General features: G+C 36.7%; 1 protein-coding gene across 6 annotated transcripts in view; it reads left to right on the top strand.

Moving 5' to 3' along the window:
• The window catches only part of RELCH (RAB11 binding and LisH domain, coiled-coil and HEAT repeat containing), a 77,318-nt gene extending 56,391 nt beyond the window's left edge, over positions 1 to 20,927 (top strand). The window contains exons 21-29 of one of the 6 annotated variants that reach the window (XM_053941525.1): positions 704 to 810; positions 1,379 to 1,478; positions 6,166 to 6,248; positions 6,441 to 6,504; positions 8,037 to 8,175; positions 8,525 to 8,641; positions 9,627 to 9,715; positions 14,927 to 14,997; positions 19,141 to 20,927. In XM_053941525.1, coding sequence (XP_053797500.1) covers positions 704 to 810; positions 1,379 to 1,478; positions 6,166 to 6,248; positions 6,441 to 6,504; positions 8,037 to 8,175; positions 8,525 to 8,641; positions 9,627 to 9,715; positions 14,927 to 14,997; positions 19,141 to 19,261 — 891 coding nt within the window. In that variant the 3' untranslated portion in view covers positions 19,262 to 20,927. Of the gene's footprint in view, positions 1 to 703; positions 811 to 1,378; positions 1,479 to 5,426; positions 5,510 to 6,165; positions 6,249 to 6,440; positions 6,505 to 8,036; positions 8,176 to 8,524; positions 8,642 to 9,626; positions 9,716 to 14,926; positions 14,998 to 19,140 lie in introns of those variants that run through there. The other 5 variants (XM_053941516.1, XM_053941535.1, XM_053941552.1 and 2 more) reach the window with 5 other exon arrangements.
• The last annotated feature ends 472 nt before the right edge of the window (positions 20,928 to 21,399 follow it).

Below are 21,399 nucleotides of genomic sequence, written 5' to 3'. Positions count from 1 at the left end.
ATTGAAAACTTACTGTTCTTGTGCTTTGAAGATAGGTAGATGAATGGGCAGCTGTAAATACATTTACAAGCTAAGTTTTCTAGTCAGGTGGTGATGCATATTTAGATCACGTGTTACCATGCCCCTCCATCAAAACTCTATTAATGTTATTCCTGAAACGGGTTCTCAGCCATTTAACTGTAAACTTGGCAGGACATCATGGTGCAAAACTTACTGAAACAGGTAAATTGCCATTTGAAGCCTAGTTGGAGTCTTAAAATTTTAATGTTACCTAGTAATGAAACAAGCACACTATAAATCTTACCTAATCCTCCAACAATGAGCAGTCAAGTTCTAGTATATACATATCTTACAGGAAAAAAAAGAAATTCTTCATAGTCTTACAAATGTTTAGTGGATTATGACTTACAAACCTTCAGGAATCATAAATGTGCTTAAGTACTGTTCTTAGAAATTTCTCTAAGAAAAGAATTTATGCATAAGTATGTGCTTAGTAGATGAAACACAATCTCTTCATGTGTTTGCTTTGAAAGGCTCTTGTTCTTATAAATACATTTTTGAAGTTCCTAAGAAAACTGCTAAATGCTTAATCTCATTAGTTCTTTTTCATAGTTTGTCTCCTCTGCAGCTGTAGGTTGCCATCATAACCTCAGCAATCCTTCCAGCACATTCATCACCATACTCCTGTCTTCTCTTCTTTCAGGAAGAAGACCGCAAGCTGTTAGTTGGATTCCTAGAAGACGTAATGACCATGCTTTCACTGTCCCATGCTCCTCTTGATAGCCTGAAAGCTTCCTTTGTGGAACTAGGGTAAAGAATACCTTGGGTTGACTACATCTAAATACATTAGAAGCTTTTATTAAACCTGCTAATCTCTTTGTAATTTTAAATAACTGTGATGCTTTGGGTGAGTAAAGGGTATACTTGCTTTTTTTCCCTGGTGTAAATGTAATTTCTAGGTTTAAAATATAGCAGTTAAAAAAATAATCTGAAGTGTAAAAGAGGAACACCAAAATCCAAACAAAATATTTCCACAAAAATAACTCATTGAGAATACAATGGAAATTAATTTTGTATTTACCATACTATTGTCATTTGTTCTAGATACATATTTGCATTCTATATAATTCATTATGTTCTTAAGGTTGAGCTTGGGGTTCTTTTAATTAACGTGAAGAAGGAACATATTTTCTAGCCTGCAGCATGTTGCGAGGCATTCAGAATGAGATAAGTGTTTTGTATCCTTCAGAAAGGATAAATGCCAGAGTTTTAGATTTGTTGAACAAGGAATTCTTAAGACTGCATTTTTTAGGTAAAGAACACATCCAGGGCTTGGGAGTATTTTTGTTTGATCAGTTGCCCAACTGTTTTGTTCTAGTGCAAACCCAGCTTATCATGAGCTACTATTAACTGTTCTGTGGTATGGAGTTGTGCATACTTCTGCTCTTGTTCGGTGTACAGCTGCTAGAATGTTTGAGGTAAGTGTTGTCCAAACTGTTTTTCACTTTTTTAAAAGTAGAGTGTATTTTTTAAAACGGGGATCAATCAGACAATGTTGCTACATTCTTAATAATTACAAGCAACTTAAATAAGCTGTGTACTGTGTGATGGAGCAGGAGGTTGTTGTTCAGTTGTTTCTGTATCTGTTCTCTATTCAACAGCACATCTTTCTATAGGTCTGTAGTTAAATATAAGCATCTCTGAGTTTTAATTTCTGCTTTTGCTATTCAGCACATTAGTAGTCTAATATACAACTTACCATTTTCAGTAGGTCTTGTGTATGCTCATACAATGCACTTGCATTGTAATTCAAACTAGTTTTCTTTGTGGTAGATGTGGTGAAGACACACATATAACCAATTCTGTATTTTTTTGTAGACATTTAAAGAATTTTAAAAGAATTTACAGTCACTTTACCTCCCTTATAATGACAGCTTCATTTTTCCCTTAACATCTACAAATTTTGGTCAGAATAAAGACTGAAATTTATGCCTAGTAAATTTGCTTTTATTTTCACATCATGCCTTTGTTTCATCAAATGTTCCTTTTCAAAGGCATATGCAAAATCTTTGGGACATACTCCATTGGCTTAACAAAGAAAGAACTTTCTGTCCTTTGAGTGTTAGAAACACATATTTCTAATCACCATTCCTTTTTCCTTTTTTTTTGTGCATTTCTTCCATATATGCCTAGTTTGGATAGCTTTGGAGGGGACCTCTAGCTGAACCTGACATCTTGTATCCATTTGCAAAAACAAATCTAAGGCTGCCTCAGAAAAAAAGAGCACTTAAGATATCCATCAGCTTTCTTTAGTGACACTCTGCAAGTTAGAGCAGAAAGAGCAGTTAACAACCACAACAAGCTCCATCCTCAGACTTGAACTGAAAACATCCAACCATGTCCTTTTTTGATGGGTGGGGGTTTTTTTTTATGCCCCTCCTTTTAAAAAGGAAATGACAATTTTTGGACACTATTGCAATCTATTTTCATATTTTCCCTCTCACAAAAGTATTTTTTATATCCTATTTGTAGTGATAAGCTCTTTTCCCCTAATAAATATTAGCCAAATTTATGAAACACCTCAGTTACAACAAGCTGTTGTCTTGGTTGCAGCTTCTTTTCAAATTCAGCTGCATGTTGATTTTTCAGGCAGTCTATGCATGCCATTTCATATCTTGTTTCTTAGCATATTTCAATTTTTACCAAAGCCTAGGCAGCTTTTTTTTAAATGCTTTTCTTACTTGAAAATAGTAGCATATTGCAATTTCCTGGATAACCATGGTGTATGCATATTTATGCATGGTATTATGTAAATTTGGGAAGTCACCTGTGCAAAGAGGTAGTAATAGTTGGTTTCACTGCAGGAAGATTCCATCACTCAAGAAATTTCTGTAACCTCAGAGGCTGCTGAATGGCAAAGCCCAGTGACTAGATAATATGAGGAAGAGTATGTGACCTGCAGGACAGCTGTATAAGAACAGTGACAATTCTGAGCAGAACAGAGACTGCAGGCCCAACTGCTTTACCAAACCTTTACAGTCTGTTAAGGGATAGAAGGAAACAGAAGTGATGTGGGGCCTTTCCACTCCCTTGCTCCTTTGGGGCTGGAAGCTTTATGCTACCATTTTAAAGCTGTAGTATGTATAAGTAATTATCTAGAGGAATCAAAAAAAGATAACAATTTACATTGTCTGTCTCACTCTAACTTACACGCTGCTACACAGCTTTGCCCACCCAGCTGTTCCTGTTGCTTCTGTGTTATGTTTGTAGTCAGCAGCTTCCCATTTGAATATTGATGCAAACAAATTTGATTGCTCTGATTTGAACGTGAGTAAGTATAAGTTGACTTATACATAAGCTTTGCTGGTCTGTTTGGGTTCAGGGCTAGGGACACATCTTCAGAATGACACTTGTATTATAAAGCATGTTTTATTTTCTGTGTGATGGAATGCATCTGTTCACCATGCTTTAAATGCATCTGTTTACCATACTTAAAAATGTGGCAGACCAGACAGGAATGAAGCTGAGATTGTTCCAAATTATTTGCTAATTATACAAATCCCAAGTGTTTTTTTTTCAAAGCACTGTATAACTGCTGGGCTTTTCTCTAAATTAAGGTTCATAAAGAAAACTCAAGTCTCTTGTTTGTCCAAGATTGGAAATTATAAGCAGTCTCTATTTTAATAAATGTGAAAATTAGTAAAGCTTTATATGAGAGCAAAACCATCATAAGCAAACTGAGCTATGTCCTGAACAGCTGTTTGAAGAGTAGCCCATGAACTCAACAGATTGGCACTTGGAGTTGTTGCCAATGTAAATAGTTGTGAAATGTATTAATGTTAAAATGTTGTAGTTGAACTGACATCCTAATACTTTCTGAATAACAAGTATAAGATGTTGCAACTTTGCTACTCCAGGTGCTTTGCAGCAGTAGTGTCTTATGTTCTTACACAGCTTCTTCCCATTCTTCCTTCTCCAGTAATTGTCTGTGAGGCCACACTCTGTTCCGTGTCTGTGTGCGCTCATGCATGTACACACATATATGCACACATAAATGTTTCTTAATAGGAGCAACTCCTTTATATAGAAACTTCTGAAAAGTCAGATTCCTTCCAATATTTTACAGCTTACTTTAGTTTAAATTCAGAGTTAGTAAAGCAGGTTGCTTTAGTTGCTCTAACAAATAGCAAAATGTAAAATCTTCTCTATGTAGAGGATGTAAATACTGTCTGGTTTTGGTACTGATACACTGACAGCTACTGCTTTTCCCAGGGGAATAGATTAGGATTTAATTTGTGTTCATTATGCATTATGAGTAATCAGAATATTGCTAAATACTAAAAAGACATTTCATATTTCTCATATAAACTTACTGATAAGATCTTTGTATTCATCTCCTAAAACCAGCAAATACATGCAGACTTCCTTACATGAGACATAAAATGGAAATATCTAATCTTTCCTCTTTTTATTAATGAAGACAAAACCTACCATTTTGTTGAATATTTAAAAAGTTTGCAACTTGGTTTGAAAATTAGTAGGTTTTCATATGAAGAAAGCATGTAAAGGGCATTTGCAACATATGCAGCAACATATGTAGCTGTGTATAGCTACATAGGTAATGTAAAAAAATCACCTGGGAACATCTGGATTCAAACAACTTTGTTGTGTTCATGGGTAATGAGTTTTACTGTGATTTCAAGCTTTTAACGTCTGGGATGCAGTGCAACAAATACATCTCTTCCTCAGTTTGCAAAAAGACTTGAGGAAATACATTTCATGGATAGTTCAAGGATTCTCCATTTTGTCCCTGCACAGACCAGGATGTATACTGCTTGAATGGTTGTTAAATATCAAGGAGTCCTGAATGACTTTCAGGAAAACATTTTGGCATCTGGGAAGGTGCTGTTTGTCTCATTGTAAAAGGTGTGAGATGTATCACTCACTATGGGAAAACCTACATGCATTTGGCCTAGTCAAGACTTCTGTGTTGCATGTGACAGCCACCTACTATGATAAATATGTTGTGTTGAGTTAGGAACAGCATTTACATGAAATCGTCAAATTCAAATTGACATTGCTTTAGTACTTAATTATGTAACATAACTTTATTAATAGTTATAATCGTATCTGAAATAAAACATGCAATTACTTGCTAAAGGTTTGAATTTAAAATACCTGAAAATAAAGAAAACATTATATTGTTGAATTAGTCATGTTTGTGCTGATTGCCAGACAACTTTAGCTTTCTTCATGCCTTTGCATTTATGAAGCTCTAGTGTAGCAGTATTTGCTTAGCTTCTAATTTTGGTTTGCTTTTTGTGTTTTTTCTTTCTCTCTCTTGGTTGTGCCGTTCTTCTTCCCATGATACTGTGCTCGCTCTTTCCGTGCATCACCTGTGATACCCCCCTGCTCCGACCATTCAGCTGTTGGTGAAGGGGGTACATGAAACTCTGGTAGCTCAGAGAGTTGTTCCTGCTCTCATTACTCTCTCCAGTGACCCTGAAATGTAAGTTCCCTGTCTTATATACCTAGCATCCCTCTTAATACTTAGAAAGAAATAACTATCAGTTATGTCTCTTAATCTAGCTGAACAAAAATTGAATTACTTTTGAAGGAAAGTAACCTTTAAATCCCTTCTTTCTAAATAAAAAGGTTTACTGCAACACTTGGAATTAAACTGCATAAAATGCTGAATAAACTTTAAATAGAAAACTTAAATCCATGTAATAGAATTTTTGTTTATCTTTAATCATGTTCTCAGTTTTCAAATTTGCTTACATCATTTCTGTCAGAAAGCTGAATACTACTTTTCTGTAATGCTATCAGCTTTGCTACTGCAAAATTAAGTATCATTTGCATTAATGAAATGCAGAGTAGTTTTGGCTGCATCTTATTTCTGATAGACAACCGTGGTACTTCATTTCGTGGACATTTTGATGTGGTATTTCTTTCAAGCTAAGAAGGGATGCTTTGCTAATCTCACTAACAACTCGTTACTAACAGATGCTCCAGCATGAATAGAGTCTTAGTGGCTTTAATGTCTTGTGTGGGTGACTAAACCAAGAACAACCCCAAGAGTCTGCCTGCCCATCCTCAGTCACAGCTAACCCAGTTCTTCACGTTTACCAAAGCGTTTTTTATTGCATGTTGACTGGTTTACAGCTGACTCTTCGAGGCATGAGTGAAGCATTAGTTGACAAGCGGGTTGCTCCGGCCCTTGTTACCTTGTCCAGTGATCCTGAATTGTGAGTTTCAGACTGAGACCTTGAGATAATCCTGTCTTTTTCCTGGTCTGCTTTTTTTTTGCTTTTTTTTTTTTTATCTTTGTCATTGCTAGAAACTAATGTAAATTAAAAGTACTAATTTTTTAATTTTTATATAAGTAATTTTGTTCTTGGTGTTGAATACATCTTAAAGACCCTATTCTTCTATTGTAGTTCAGTAAGGATTGCTACAATCCCTGCTTTTGGGACCATCATGGAAACTGTTACTCAGAGAGAGGTAAGACACGTGTTGTCACCTGTGTTTTTGTAGCATAAAGAAGAGGATGATTTTTTAATAAATCCAAAAGAAAAGAAAAGGCAAGCCATAAATTCTTTCTTTCTTTCTTTGTCATATTCTCTTCCAAAGTTCTTTCTGGTTTTGCAATGGGCTATTTTTCTGTCTAAACAAACCAACCCTTGTAACTAATAAAAACATTTCCTTCTAAATCTCAACCAAACATAAACAAACAGAGACAAATAAGTAGAGGGGAGGCCTGTACTAGAAGATGGGAAATCCCATGCTCAAAATGTTTTCTAAAACCTTCTCCAGTACAGTTGTGAAATCTAACTCCATTATTTCCAAACAAAATAGTTCTATTTTAAAATGGTGACCAAAAACATCCACATATTGTACTATCGTATATTATACTTTTTTAGGTGCTTTAGGGTATCTTGCTTGACTCCCAAATACTTCAGAAGAACACAAGACTCTTGTTGTTCCAGTCATATCTGCTGGTTTAGCCCTTGGTGTCCAAGATGGCACTGAAAGATATAATGATATTAGCAAAGTATTCCTTGAAGATAATGCAGGGATGCAATTCCTCCTCATTTTTTTTATGATGATACCATGGTAATAGATAAGAATTCTGAAGACAGTTGGGATTCTGCTGTAAACAGTAGAAAACTGGATTTTGTTTCATATAACTGTGCAGTCTGTAAGTTTTTGCAGCTTTTTGCAGAGCTTGCATTCTTCCCGTAATTTCAACATATTCTAAAAGAATGTGTTTGAGGAAATGTGAGTAATGTGAGTCAAGTCAGTGATGACTCACACGTACTTGGACGATGGAAAAGTTAGAATTTTGCAGCTTGGAATGCATACCTATAATCAGTTGGGAAGAATATTGTTTTGTTACCACAAAGAAATTACTGCATTCATTGCACTAATTATAATAACCCTTACAGTACAGAGGTGATAGCACCTTCCAAAATACATCATAAAATGTTACTTTTTTCAAGTTTGAATCCAAATTAAATACCAATCTCATTTTTGGTATTCTAGCCTTTAGTTGAAGAAATCTTTTTAATTCCATTAATTTTATGATGGTTACTTTTGCATCTCTGTCCTCTGCACAAAACATTTCAACCTATTAATTGAGATACATTACCAAAAAATGCTATTAATTGATTTCTAATTAAACAGGAAAACTCTGTAGTTATTAGTTATTTAGTAAGTGGGAAACTGTAATAGTAGGTAAAAAGAGCGATTATCTCAAGGAGATAATCAAGGAAACCTCAGGAGGAAATATTAGCTATATGGGAGCACCTGTCTGTTGTTAAAAGACAGATCAGATTCAAACCCTGGTAACAGTCTTTAAAACATAGAGGTGCATTGAAGAGTTTGAAACATCCTCTTAGGAAAAAATCTATAAATTAAAAGAAAGTCCAAGATCTGTCATCTGAAATACAGAAGACTGTAAATATACTCTGAACTGATCATAACATAACATAAATTCATTTTGTATTCTTTCTATTTCTCTGGGAATTTTTAAGCTTCTGGAGAGAGTAAAAATGCAGCTGGCATCTTTCCTGGAGGACCCTCAGTATCAAGACCAACATTCTTTACATACAGAAATCATAAAAACATTTGGAAGAGTTGGACCTAACGCTGAGCCCAGATTTAGAGACGAATGTAAGTTGCATCCATGGGAAGATGCAGTCTTCTCTCTGTCCAAAACTAATAGGTATGCTGGTTACATTGATGGGGTTTTTCTTTCTTTTCTGTAAACTGTTGTTATTTCAAAGGTACTCCAGGGTACCTTTTTATTTTAGGTGGTGCTACCACAAATTTTTATTTCAAGTTTGAGTCAATTTATTAAATGTGCAAGGGCAATCCCATTAAAAACGATTGTGTGCAATTCTTATTCCATGCTGATGTGTGAAGTTTCAAATGCCTGCAGTTGCCACATAGCACCTGTTTAATGCTAAACAAGTCTGTGAAAAGCAATTTCAAATACTTATTCCTGTATTTACTTTTCCAGTTGTTATTCCGCACTTGCACAAGTTAGCCTTGGTCAACAACCAGCAGTCTGTTGATTCGAAGAGATTGGATATCGCTACCCACCTGTTTGAGTCCTACAGTGCTCTTTCCTGTTGTTGTATCCTTTTTTCAGGGGAAGTCTAGCTATTATTTCTCTGGTGGTGAGAGAAGTTTAATATTAGAGAAATAACTAGGTTTGTCTTTGAATCTGTGATATAAAACATGATCTATTCAATATAAGGGGGAGGTTTTCTGAGATGGTGAATATCATGGAGTAGCTGGACACCAGGTGCCCACCAAACTACTCTCCTTCCCCTCCTCAGCAGGATGGGTAAGGGTGGGGGAGAAAATCAGATGGAGGAGAAACTCGTGTCAAAATAAAGGCGGTTTAATAAAACATAAACTATGCATGGAAGCAAAGCAAAACCAAAGATTTATTCTCTACTTCCCAGCTATTTTCCAGGAAGCAGGGCTTCAGCACATGTAGCAGTCGCTCCAGAACACAAACATCATAATAACAAATGGTGTCCTGCCCTGCCACCACCACTTTCTCTTAGTTTTTATATCTGAATAGGCACAGTGTAGAACATCCCTCTGGTCAGTTTGGGTCAGCTGTCCAGGCTGTGTGCCCTCCCCCAGCCTCCTGATGGGGGGAATGTTTAGAGAGAGCGCTGATGCTGTGCCAGCGCTGCTCAGCAGTAGCCTAAGAACTGGTGTGTTACCAACACCTTTCTAGGTACCAGTGCAAAGCACAGCACTGAGGGCTGCTGTGCAGAAAATGAACTCCAACTCAACCAGTTCCCCGTACGGTGGAACTGACAGATGCTTCAAAAAACAAAGCTAAAAAAACAAAACTCTTGATCTTAAACAATAAATCAAGGAAAAAAAGCTAAAAATAATTATATGGATGTATGAAATATATGATGTTAAATATGTTTAAGATCTTTTCTCATTTTTATTAGTCATTAAGTGTCAAATGCTGTTCCATTTTCTTAGTTGTGCTGCTTCCCTAGTGTTCCATAAAACAACATTATCAGAAGACAGAAAAAAAAGTATAATTTCAAAAGGCAATCCTTACAATACCTTAACAACCTGGGTTTTAGTTATTTCAGAGGATTTAATGGTCAATCACTTTTTACCAGGACTGAAGTGTTTACGAACTGACATGGAACATCTCTCTCCAGAACATGAGGTGAGCAGTAAACTATGTTTACTGAGTATGAGATGTAGGTGGCAGAAGTTAAAATGCGATGGCATTTAAAACCAGAAGTTAAGGAGAACTGCTCATAAGTAGTTCAAAACATGACATTGAGGAGGTTTCTTTCATAAAGAATAGGTCACATAATTTCAAAACCAGTAAAATCTTGTAAAATATAATTCTAAGCTGAGGATCTCTGGAGACAAATACTCAACCACCAGAAATGCATGTCGAAACACAGATCTTCCTAGACTGAAGAAAAAGGAACTGCTTTTGTTTATGTTTTTGGTTTTGTTTATGTTAATCGAACCAAGGATGCACTAAAATCATTGGCTACAATATATCCAAGGAAATGTAGATAAAAATTGTGGAGTGCCAGAAAGAAACTATTAAGGATTAGGGAAGTGAAGTCCTAAAATACTTGGGGTACACTTCCTATCTGGATTACTGTGTCCAGTTCTGGGCTCCCCAGTACAAAATCATGGACTTAGTGGAGAGAGTCCACTGAAGTGCTGGAGGAGAAAATGAGGGATCTGGGACTGTTCAGCCTCAAGAACAGAAGGCTTGGGTAAATTTTATCAGTACCTGAAGAGAAGGTCCAAAGAGGACAGAGCCAGGCTCTTCTCAGTGGTGCTCAGTGAGAAGACCAGAGAACCATGGGCAGAGCTGAGTTTTTGGGGTTATTTTTGTGAGTAGGACTGAGCAGTGGCCCACATTGTCCAAAGAGGTTGTGGAGTCTAAATGCTTGGATTCTCAAAAGCCATGTGGACATGTTCTTCCTCGGCATTTGGCTTCAAGTGGCCCTGCTTGAGCAGGGGGTTGGACCAGATGATCCTCCAGGGGTCCCTTTTAAACTCAACCACTCTGTGATTCTGTGAATTGTAAAGAGCAGATTAAGAGAAGTAGACAGGACAAGATGGGAGTGAACAAGATCTTCTCTGGTAGGAGGAGCTTACAGAAAGCAGCAAAAACCCCAAAAAAGTTAGCAGAAGAAGCCAGCTTAAATAACTTGAAAATCTTGGCCATATGCACCTTTTTGGTAAGTACTTGAAGAGGATGAATACTAACAGAGACTGAAACAAAGAGGTGTTAATAGATGAATACTAACAGAGATTGAAACAAAGAGATGTTAGAAAAGAGAAATAAAAGAGATGGTTGTTTCATTGCATGTTGGGGAAAATCTTAAGAGGATGAACATTTCAGGGGATGGAGGAAAAGATTTAATTAGAATGTACAGAAGAGTACTGTTCTAGTCTTTGAAGGTTAATACTGCACTTTCATGAATTACTGCACTTTCATAAATTACTTTGTATGTGAGAAAATTATTTTCTTTTCCTTGTATTTGCAAAAGTGACTGAATTGAGATGGCTGTATTCTCTAGGAGTCCAAAGTTCTTATATTCAGTAACAAAGTTCCTTCTTCCAGTTACATTTGCCATCTAAAAGCCTATAGTATCAATCTTTTGTTTTCTATATATTATTACTGGAGGAACTTTTCAACCTGAAAGAACCTGAGTTCAGAAGGCTGAGTCAGAAGAAACAGCATCACTCAAAAGCAACAGAATTGTGTTCCATACCACAAGCAGCACTGGAGGTGTGGCAATGATAGATACTCTGTGTTCAGAGAGAGGTGGAAGATGGACTGGGAGGTCTTAAACATATATCTGAAAGCTGCAGTTAGGCAAAAGTTTCATTTTCTTTCACCAGTGGGATAACTGATTGAATACTGCTACTTCATTTTTGTAGTTAATGTAACTTCTAAGGTTTAAAGACATAGTCAGTTCAAAAGATATCCTGAATTAGAACAAGGGGTTTGATTGAGTTTGAATCTTGGAAGTCAGAGAAGGAACTGAGGACTGGAATAGGATTTAAAATAAATCAATAAGTAAAGACAGCTCTCAATCCTCCATTACCACATTCTGCATTACTGTGCTTAAGTGACTTCAGTGATGATGCCAAAGTGCTTTTGTTTTTTAGCCAGAGAGCAATATAAAATTAAAAAATATTTGCTCCTGCTCCAGTGGGTTAGAAAACTCACCACAGGCTTTACAATTTTTACCCCTTTTTTTGTAGAAATGGATATCTAGTGCTTGATCAGCTTCTCAATTCAATAGGATGTTTGTAGGCATCATCATAGAGGCTTCTGGGGCACAGTGAGTTCTAGTGCCTGTCTTGGAAGCCTTCTATCTGAAAATCATGTTTTCTGAAATGAATGTCATTTACTGTCTCAAATAATTAGACTTTTGCATAAACAGAATTAAGCCTTTTTTCATTATTTTTGGCCTCTGGTGTTATTCATGATTCAATGGCATATCACTTGACAAACACACATTGTCTAAATCACAGAGCCTTAGCTCTAATGGTTTTAACATTAGTACAGAGATTATGCTCATCTTGGAAGGGTAACATTGTGGAATTGGCTTGTGTGGTCCTGTCTGGCAGAATTTACCACTCATACCTCATACTTGTTTTCCTTTCTTTCATATAAATAAAAGTGTAAGTTGAGCATTTAGGTCAGACCTTCTCAACTTTAAAGGAAACATTTCACCTTGTGCAGACATTCAGATACTTTACCAGCATCTCTAGTTCAATGTCAAGTCCCTTCTTCCTCATTTTCCACTTGCCTTCTATGGGTTTTCAAAGTAAGTGGATTTGACTTGCACGATAGTGAGTCAGTACTTGGTAAAAATATTTAGTCCATATACTGCAGTATTGTTTATAAGACTTCAGAATGTTAAGTCTCTTAAGTGTCTCTAAATATAGAGTTAGTGCTCTAAAATATTTCTCTTTAAGGAGATGTGAGTTCATAATCGGTCCTATGACCAAACAAGGAGAACCTAAGGGAATAGGTCTGAGCAGTATGTGCAAAGCCATAATGTAGAAATTTAGAAATTAATTTGCAGAAGACGCAAGAATTGCTCCACTTCATCCAAGAATTACACAGCCTTCCCAGAAGGAACTGTGCAATGGATGGGAAAACCATCCTATTATTGAAATAATCCTGGGTCCTTGTTGAATTATTCTCCCCTTTGATCAAGGCTTCATACTGTTGATACTTGGAACATCTGGATTCAGATGTACAAAAATGTAGGAAAGCTCCAGTGCACAGGTGGAAATGATAAGTAACAAAAATTATGGCAGCTGTGCTTGAAAATTTCAGGGCTTCTTTGATACAGAACAAAAAGCTTGTTTTTTCACTAGAATTCTGAATGTATTTGTCTTGTACCTCAGTACTCTTGAACGTTAAGTATTTGTATAACATTTTATGCAAATGGAGGATAGCAAATGTAGCAGGAAGAGTTGTAGTCCTGTTTGAATGCTGCTCTCTGAAACACTCAAGGGTGCGTAACACCTGCTACCTAAAATGTTTCAAATGCTGAAGTAAGACTTATGGATAAATAGAGTGAGCAGTGGCACATGTCTGCAGACCAGGCCACATCTTATTAGTGTAATAAATGGTTGTGCTGCAGACTTGACAGATATCAGAATTTTAATTGTTACAAATACATTTTAAAATAGTTGTCAGTTGGTAGTAACCGTTAGTGACTGATCTGTATTTTAGAGATTGAAAATAGTTTTTTTCCTTTCTTGTATATATTCAGGTTTGGTAAGACAGTACTAATTCCAATTGCTTGTGGCTTTGAGATTTTAAGTTTAGTGTCTCAAAAAAGTATTTTGCTTTCTTCTGAGCTGTGGCAGAGGAAGTTTCCATTTATGCTGTGTGTATATATGTGTGTATATGTATATATTTATAGTTTCATACTTTGCATTCTAACTTTTTTTCCTAAGTGTTTCAAAACATGTCTTGGTTTGGAAAGACAGGTGTCTGCTAAGGAAGGCAGGAGCCTCTCTTGAAGTGGAAAATGTAAACTCTCTCCCTCCAAATTGTTGTAATTTTGAAATTAAGGGGCTCTCAGACAAAGATATGGGAGTAAAAACAACAGTTCTTTATTATGAAAAGTAAAAAAAAAAAAAAAAGCAGTAATACAAAACAACACTGTCAGATTCAGAATGTGTCCTGACATCCTGTGGGTCAGGGTGTTGGTAGCAGTCCAAATGGAATGGTGGCTGCAGTCCTCCTGGGGTGACAGATATGGTTCTGTTGAAGCAATGATCTTGTAGAAGGGTGCAGTTTTCCTCTGAAGGTCCAGTGGTGGTGTAGATGGGCCTGGTCCTCCTCTGGGAATCCAGTGGGAAAAAGGCTGCTCCTCTGGGAATCCACTGGGAAAAAGCTGCCTGTGGTGTTCCAATCTCAGATTATACCCAGGTAGGAATGCTTGGCACCTCCCCTTGGGCGGAGCATTTCACATTGGGATGATGTAATTTTGTCAGCCATTGCACTCAATGGCCCATCAACAGAAGATATCTCGTGGAGGGAGGATTGGTTGTGGAAGAGATAAGCTGCCCAATTAACAGAGGATAACTGCCCCACCTCTAACAGATGGCAATAGAATACACACCCCTGGCTACATCTTGCATTTGCAACTTAAGACAAAACACTTACGTCTTAATGTGTTAAAATAGTACTGTTGTGAATAGGGCAGGGATTAATTTATCTGTCCCATGAATTAACTGTATGATTTTGTTTTAAAGCTTGCTATTGGGAATCATTTCCTTATTTTTGGATAAGTAAAAATGTCAGTGTGGAGGTGTCTTCAGTCTTAAATACTCTGCAGAAACCTTTAACACTGTAATTGCTTAAATAAAAGGAAAAAGCCATGAGTCACAGGAACTCTGGAAGACACCTGTGGAATGGTATCAGGTTGATTTTAGCACTTCCTTCCATTAAGATGTTGTCTTAGGATACCATCACACTTTTTTCTTTCCTTGCTTTTTCTTTCATGCATGATGTTCATGAAGATACAGTGTGTCACAGATGTGGGTTTGTTTTAGTGCTGTTTTTAAAAGCCTGGGGCAAAGGGACGGAGTCCTGAACTTCTGTAACTATTTGGAAAACATTTTCTTCCTTAAGTTATATTGAACATTTTTTGTTGTTTTTTATTATTTTATTTTGAACATGTTTTGTTGTTTCTAACCACAAGTCATTATCACATAACTGGAACTCAAAGGCACTTGAAAAAAAAACAGGGAAATGTTTTAAACAGTTCTGCTAATGTCAGAATTATTTGCAGAGTAGATTTCATAAGTGTTAATGTAAAAGGAAAAATGTCAAATGTCATGTATCTCTCTTCCTTATGTGTCTTAGGTTATTTTGAGCTCCATGATAAAAGAATGCGAACAGAAAGTGGAAAACAAGACCGTCCAAGAACCGCAAGGGTAAGACTTCCACTTCCCTTTTTCTATGTGCCTCCAGAGTAGTGTTCTGCTGAGTGTATTCCATAATGCTGTCTAAGGTTTGTGGCCTAAAATCCTGCACTGATATATGCTGTATTTGAAAACAGATTTTGGAAACTTTAATACAGTGGTTGTTTCTGTCTCCAGTATAAAACACAAGACAACAATTATTTTTATAGGAATGTTGTTCTTGGTTCTTAATTTTTTGTTCATTTAAAGCTGTATTTAAATTTCTGTCCTGAATCTTGAGAAATCAGGGTGTGCCTGGCCTAAGTGCTTAGAGCAACATATGTAGCAAGTACTTTGTCACCCATGGGGGTGGCAACTTGCAGGCTGAGGGAATCGTTCTGGTCCTGGGAATGGCTTGCTTCAGGCTGGTTTGCACAGGACTAGTGCACACATGAACAGTTTCTCCGGTGTATAAACTGACCCCTGTGTCAGTGTGCTGGTTAGGCAGTAGGCTGACTTTGGGAAAATGCTGCCTGTGTTGCACTTTGGGAAAACACCTTCTCCACGAACACAGAGTAAACCCAGCTCACCAGGGAGGCAGCAGACACACTGTGCACATGCATCCATTTGCTTCACTTGTAGAGATGGTATCATTTGTGTGCACTTCCTGATAACAAAAGTAGCCAACAGACGCATGTTGGATGTGGAAATTTGGAATGCTCAGTGTCATTATGATGAGTTGTATATGCTCTGTTGCCTGCTTATTGCCTGGAATGGCATGCCAGCAGGTAAATTCTTGTGGATTATTATATAGCTTAACAAATCCTTAGCAGTGTTGCCAAGGAAGTGTGTGAGTAGGTATCTGAAAAGAGAATCTGTTCTCAATCCCAATGCTTTGTCATGAGAATTGAGACAATTACTGAAGCTGTTCATGTCATGCTTCCTTAGCTATAAAATACTGATAAAATTTACTTCTTGAAAGAGGTCACCTATGGTCCTGGAAGCAACTGGTAGTTTGAGAATGACTAAAATAAGAAAGGTGTACAAGAACTCAACAGAAGAAATGTAAAGTAGAAAAAGGGTCAGTCTCTCCGGCACCAAGTAAAGTACTTCAGACTTTACTAGTAGTAAATACTTTGAAATGACAGTCAGTCCTATTAAGCCATTACAGAAACAGATAAATGCAAACCTCATACAACATCTAATGTATTTTCTTTAAGAATGCAACTGCTGAAAACTAAGCTATGAATAGGATAAGTCTTTGCAGTCTGTTCCTTTGTTCTTTAATTAGCCTTCCCCTTTCTTATTCAGTGTCAGGCTATGGTTGTAGTCTTGTGCTGTACTGTACAAAATTAAGAAGAAATATTTTACCACTGAAAAAATGACCTTTTCATATACATAAATATCTCTGTTTTCTTACTAAGTGCTTGCTAATTTCAGTTCCTAATTTCAATGGCAAATACATATTTGACAAAGGATTTAAATACAACTGGGATATAAATTACTGGGGTTTGTTAACAGCATGGCAGTGCACACACACAGAAATGAAAGTGGGTGCAAAAGCAATCTTCTGATGTTCTTATCTTGTCTTTTCCCCTTGCTGTTAGAAAAGCTTGGTAAAATAATACGGGATCAAAGAAATTGTTTTTTCAGAAGATTAATTTCTACATTTTTAAATATTGGATAGCCACTTTTGTTAAACATTTTGTTTAGCAATTAACAACATATTTTAATCATGGGTAACAACTTACATTACAAACTGATTGCTATAATATGCCCATTAGGAATGTTTGTTTTGGCCTAGAGCTTCCCCATAAAACAGGCAGAACTCTTCGTAGCATCTGATTCATCTAGACACCAGGAAAAATTTGATGTTTACGCATTATTTTTATTTGTGGGTTGGGTTTTGTTTTGGTTTTTAAATAATGATTGTTTTAAACAAGATACACTATTGCTTTGTTGGGTTCTTTGATTACTTTTTAAAGATGTGAGACTCAAATTATTTGATTTCATATTAATTTTTGCTATGTTTAAGTACTCAGTTTGCATAGTAATGGAAGTACTTTGGAGGCTATTTATTTTGGATATTTAAACTTTTAAGTATGCATGATGCTGTGGATTATATTTCTATTTCCAGTAACAGTATTAGAAAACATGAACTTCTAGGCTCTGTAGTTGTTACTGTTTAGTTTTTGATATCAGATGCCTGATGTCCCCCAAACTGTTTCAACAACCAATGGAACACCTCCTTGTTTTTCTCAATCTTATTCAGGATCATTAGACTAATGAAAGCACAGTTTGTTTAGAACTACAGATTTGTCACCAGTTGCTAAGCTTTCTTTTCTGAAGTGAGCAGTTTTATTTTCTTAATGCTGCTAATGCTTGGAATGTACAGTATTTCCCAAATAAGTTTTCATAACTACACATAACTCTAGGATACCTCATAGTCTGAGATAGCTTCTTGTCCTTAACTAGCTGATAGTGAGTGCAAACTGTTACTTACATAATTTATATGTCCTTGCTTTATCACAAAGACGAAGAAAATTGTAAAAGGCATCCATCTTATTGTAGCAGTAATTTCCCAGCTGAGTTTTATCAGCTGGAAATATGTGATTCATTAGTTGACCGGAGATGTTTAATCAAGCCAAAGATGTCTGGCTATATGACTGTGCCTGAAATAAATATTTTACTTTAAAAGTCTATAATTCAACTATTTGCAAATCCACAATACAGCTTTAGTGAGAAGCTTCCCTTTTATTTTCAAGGTACTTTAAAAAGAACCAGAAATCATTATTACTAAGCACCTTTTTTCTGTAGTGTGAAATGGGAGACAGTACTGGCTTACATCCCTTCTACCTTTGAAAAAATCATTCAAGCTCTGTTGAAACAATTCAGAGTTAACTTCAGTTTTATCTCCTTGATGCAAGTGCGTCTAACAGAACTGTTTATAACATTTCACACGGAAAAGTCAGTTCCTGGAATCTGGCCTTTGCCAGTAAGACAGATTTTGTGGTCTTAGCTATAATTTTGAAATGCAGAGTCCACACTGAGTTCACAAGGGAGAATTTATTTGGTATTTTTTTCTAAAATTGTCCTTGTCCAATGTTGAAAAACACTTGCCATTTTGACTACAAATATAGGAAGTATGGAATATTTGTTAATATTCTTGCTATGTACATTTGCTCTGTCTTGAGACAGATGATTCCTACTGTGCTAAACAGTTATATAAATCTGAACTTGAGCTCACTGATATGTTGTTAATTTTAAAAAAATTAATTTCATATAATAGGAATAATTTAATGTAATAGGGATAATTTCTTAACATATTATTCAAAGCTTAGCATCCTGTAGCTTCAGCATTGATTGGATTGCTCCTTCCAGTCCAGTTTGTGGGAAAGCTTTGAACTCTCCATTGTCCTATCTAGTATGTCTCAATTAGGAACATCCAAGCACAGGTAACAGGACCCACGTTCACAACAACCAGAAGAAGACGCTCCTTACCCAGCAGGGGGCTGACCCAGTAGGGCTCAGGGTGGGGTTTGCAAGAAATTTATAAGGAGATCAAAGGAAAGCTGATCAAGTAATATAAAATAAAGATTTATTGAGAGTTACTAGGTTGACAATCCTCACAGTTTTTAACTCTGCTCAGGTGAAAGCAGCTGGAAAATAAAGAGCTGAAAATTAAAGAGAGATGTCACTGTTTTGTACTTACCTTGCTTTTACTCATCTCTACACATCTGCTAATGTCACCATTGGAGGCAGGTTACTTGGGTTAGAAAGGTCTGTGTCTGAACTAATACTGGTGAACTTAACACTAAATAAACACAAGGATTGACATTTCTGGTAAGAAGGCAAAGCCAGTCTTTCGCAGAGGTATTTGTCACTACAGCAATTCCCTAGTAGGTAGCGAATGCTAATGTGGTGACATTCAAAGGTACTAAAAATTAGTGTGCACAAAAATATTTTACCATTTTCACAGGCACTGTGAGCACATTATAATAAATTTAACAGTGTATATATGGACTTGGTAGTGATGGGTTTTCAGTTTTTCTTCACATACTGTTCTTTTTTGTTGAAACCTATGAAACACAAAGACAATTTAGTTGCTTAAAAAATAACAACATAAAGTTCTTTTTAATTTGTAGTCTCATGCCACAAAATATTTTTCTTTCCTAGCTCAATGTCAATTGCAGCGAGCCTGGTAAGTGAAGATACAAAGACCAAGTTTTTGAACAAAATGGGCCAACTGACTACATCAGGTGCAATGTTGGCTAATGTGTTCCAGAGGAAGAAGTAAGATGGGAAAAGGAACTCCCAGCTAACACTAAGGTGGACCTCACAGAGACTGGTTCCTGTACTTGAAGTACTTGCCTTTTAATTTCTTCTGTCTTATGTTCTTGTAGTATAATTTTATTCTAACCTCCAAAGATATTTGCACTGCTTTTGAATATCGCTGTGTATCTGTTAATTTTGGGTTAACTGTGGTTGATATAAAACTGAAATCATAGTCTGTACCAAGTCCCTGTTCTGTGTTCTCGTCTTTTCCAGCATATTTTTTTTTATATAGTGGAAGGTTTTGGTTTTTTTTTATTTTCTGACAGGATATCAGCAAATATCTGTATTATACATGGAGCTATTCTGACGGTACTTAAAATAATGTAAATTTGAAGTCATTGTCATGAAGTAATAAAAGTGGAGATTACTTATGTATTTAAATTATGAGAGAGTAATGCAGATTTTTTAATTATGTTTCTAAAAAGAAGAGGAAGAGCCACCAGCATTTGTCTGTGCTTCTAGGGTTGTTTTTGTAAGTATTGTGCATCTTGAATCCAGAGGAATTGCAGTATCTAATGTATGAGACTGCTTGCACTGCATCAGTCTGCGGGGAATGCTCATGTTTCACATGCTTTATGCCGACATTGTAAATGCTGTACAAAGTCCTTCAGATAAAATTCTCACATCTATGTGGTTTTTTTTGAGGGATTTTTTTTCTTTTGTAGGGGTTTTTGTTTTATTTTAAAGCACTTTACAAGTCTACACATCCACAGTCACAACCATTAAGTAAAGGAAATACATGATAAATTAATAAATGTGTAAGCTACTACACAGGGTCCCTAGTACAGTTCTGCAGGCAGAGGAAACCTTATGCAGGAGAGAGACAGCTTTCGTCTTGCACTCAGTGTGCAGTTCTGTGGACTGTGAAAACTAAAGATATTTTGTTGTTTAGATTGAATTTCAGTTCAGATTTGATTTTGGAGTGTTTGAAATTATGCTGAGTTTGATGTGTAGTTTCTTTAAAATGTTAAGTAGACTGCCTACCTACTATTTGAAAATGACATTACAGGGAGTATATTCAACTACCAAATATTTTTCTTAGCAAGGAAGCATTAACAACTAAATCCTTTTCTTCTTATACAGCACTTTTTTCCCCCTTCTTTATGTCAATGTAAGCTTCTGAAAATAAACTCAAGTGCATGTATGAACTGATATGAGGTAGCAAAATATAAAAGCTCAGGCGTTCTCTGACACGGTACCAATTCAGCTGGAAGTATCGACGTCTTTGAGGACTGGGAAAGCAAAAAAGAGCAAGGGAATAAAGTACTCCCCTTTACAGGGAGTAAAGAATATGGATGGAATAACAGGTTGGGTATCACCCTTAGATGGCGATAACTTGAGGCTTCTGCCTGCTTCATGTCTGTGCCTGTTGGCTCCACACGCGCTGTTCCTGCCATGGTTGTGTTGTGACAGGGCCTGCTGCTCACGTGCGCGCCGTTGGTCCCCTTGCACTGCACTGATGAACATTTCTGTGGAGGTTACAGACAGCTCCATGCCTTCGTGTTGCTCGTTACCATGAAATTTTGCTTTTAGCAGACTGACTGTGAAATGGAGACATTCCTGAGGAATGGAAGTGGTCATGTTCCTCTCTATTGTTCTGTTGTCAATAAAAAGTTTTGTATACCTGCCTTGTCTTGTTACTCCTGCTCTTCTCTGAAAAAGATAATCACATCAACAGAGCTGTTACAGGAGAGACATCTAATGCACAGAAATTGTTTAGCCTTAACTCTTTTTACATAGCAGGTGGTAGACTGAACTTGCTCAATTTCCTTTGCTCCTAGACCTGTGGCTTTACTGCTGTTTTCATTCAGGGTCTCCTCTTCTCCTATGTCTCCTGTGCCACAGTTTTGTTTTGGATTTTTCTTCTCCTCTTTTCTGACTTCTCGAGCAGTTGCAGTGCCAGAGACAACTCTGTAGCCATGAGACTGAAATAACAGGTCAGTGGTTAAGCTGCTGCTTTCTAAAGCAGGGCAGCTGCCTGTGAGAGTGGCTGCTCACCTACGCTGAACTTCATCCACTGTTTGGAAAACTTGCGAATTCACATGAGCCGAATAACTGTGACAGCAATTTAGCTGTGGAAAAAGTGGGATGAGACTCCTT

This window comes from Vidua chalybeata, chromosome 1 (genome assembly GCF_026979565.1).
Source record: "Vidua chalybeata isolate OUT-0048 chromosome 1, bVidCha1 merged haplotype, whole genome shotgun sequence".
Classification (NCBI taxonomy): domain Eukaryota; kingdom Metazoa; phylum Chordata; class Aves; order Passeriformes; family Viduidae; genus Vidua; species Vidua chalybeata.
The sequence above is the reverse complement of the archived record's forward strand: the minus strand, read 5'-3'. Positions and strand labels throughout refer to the sequence as shown.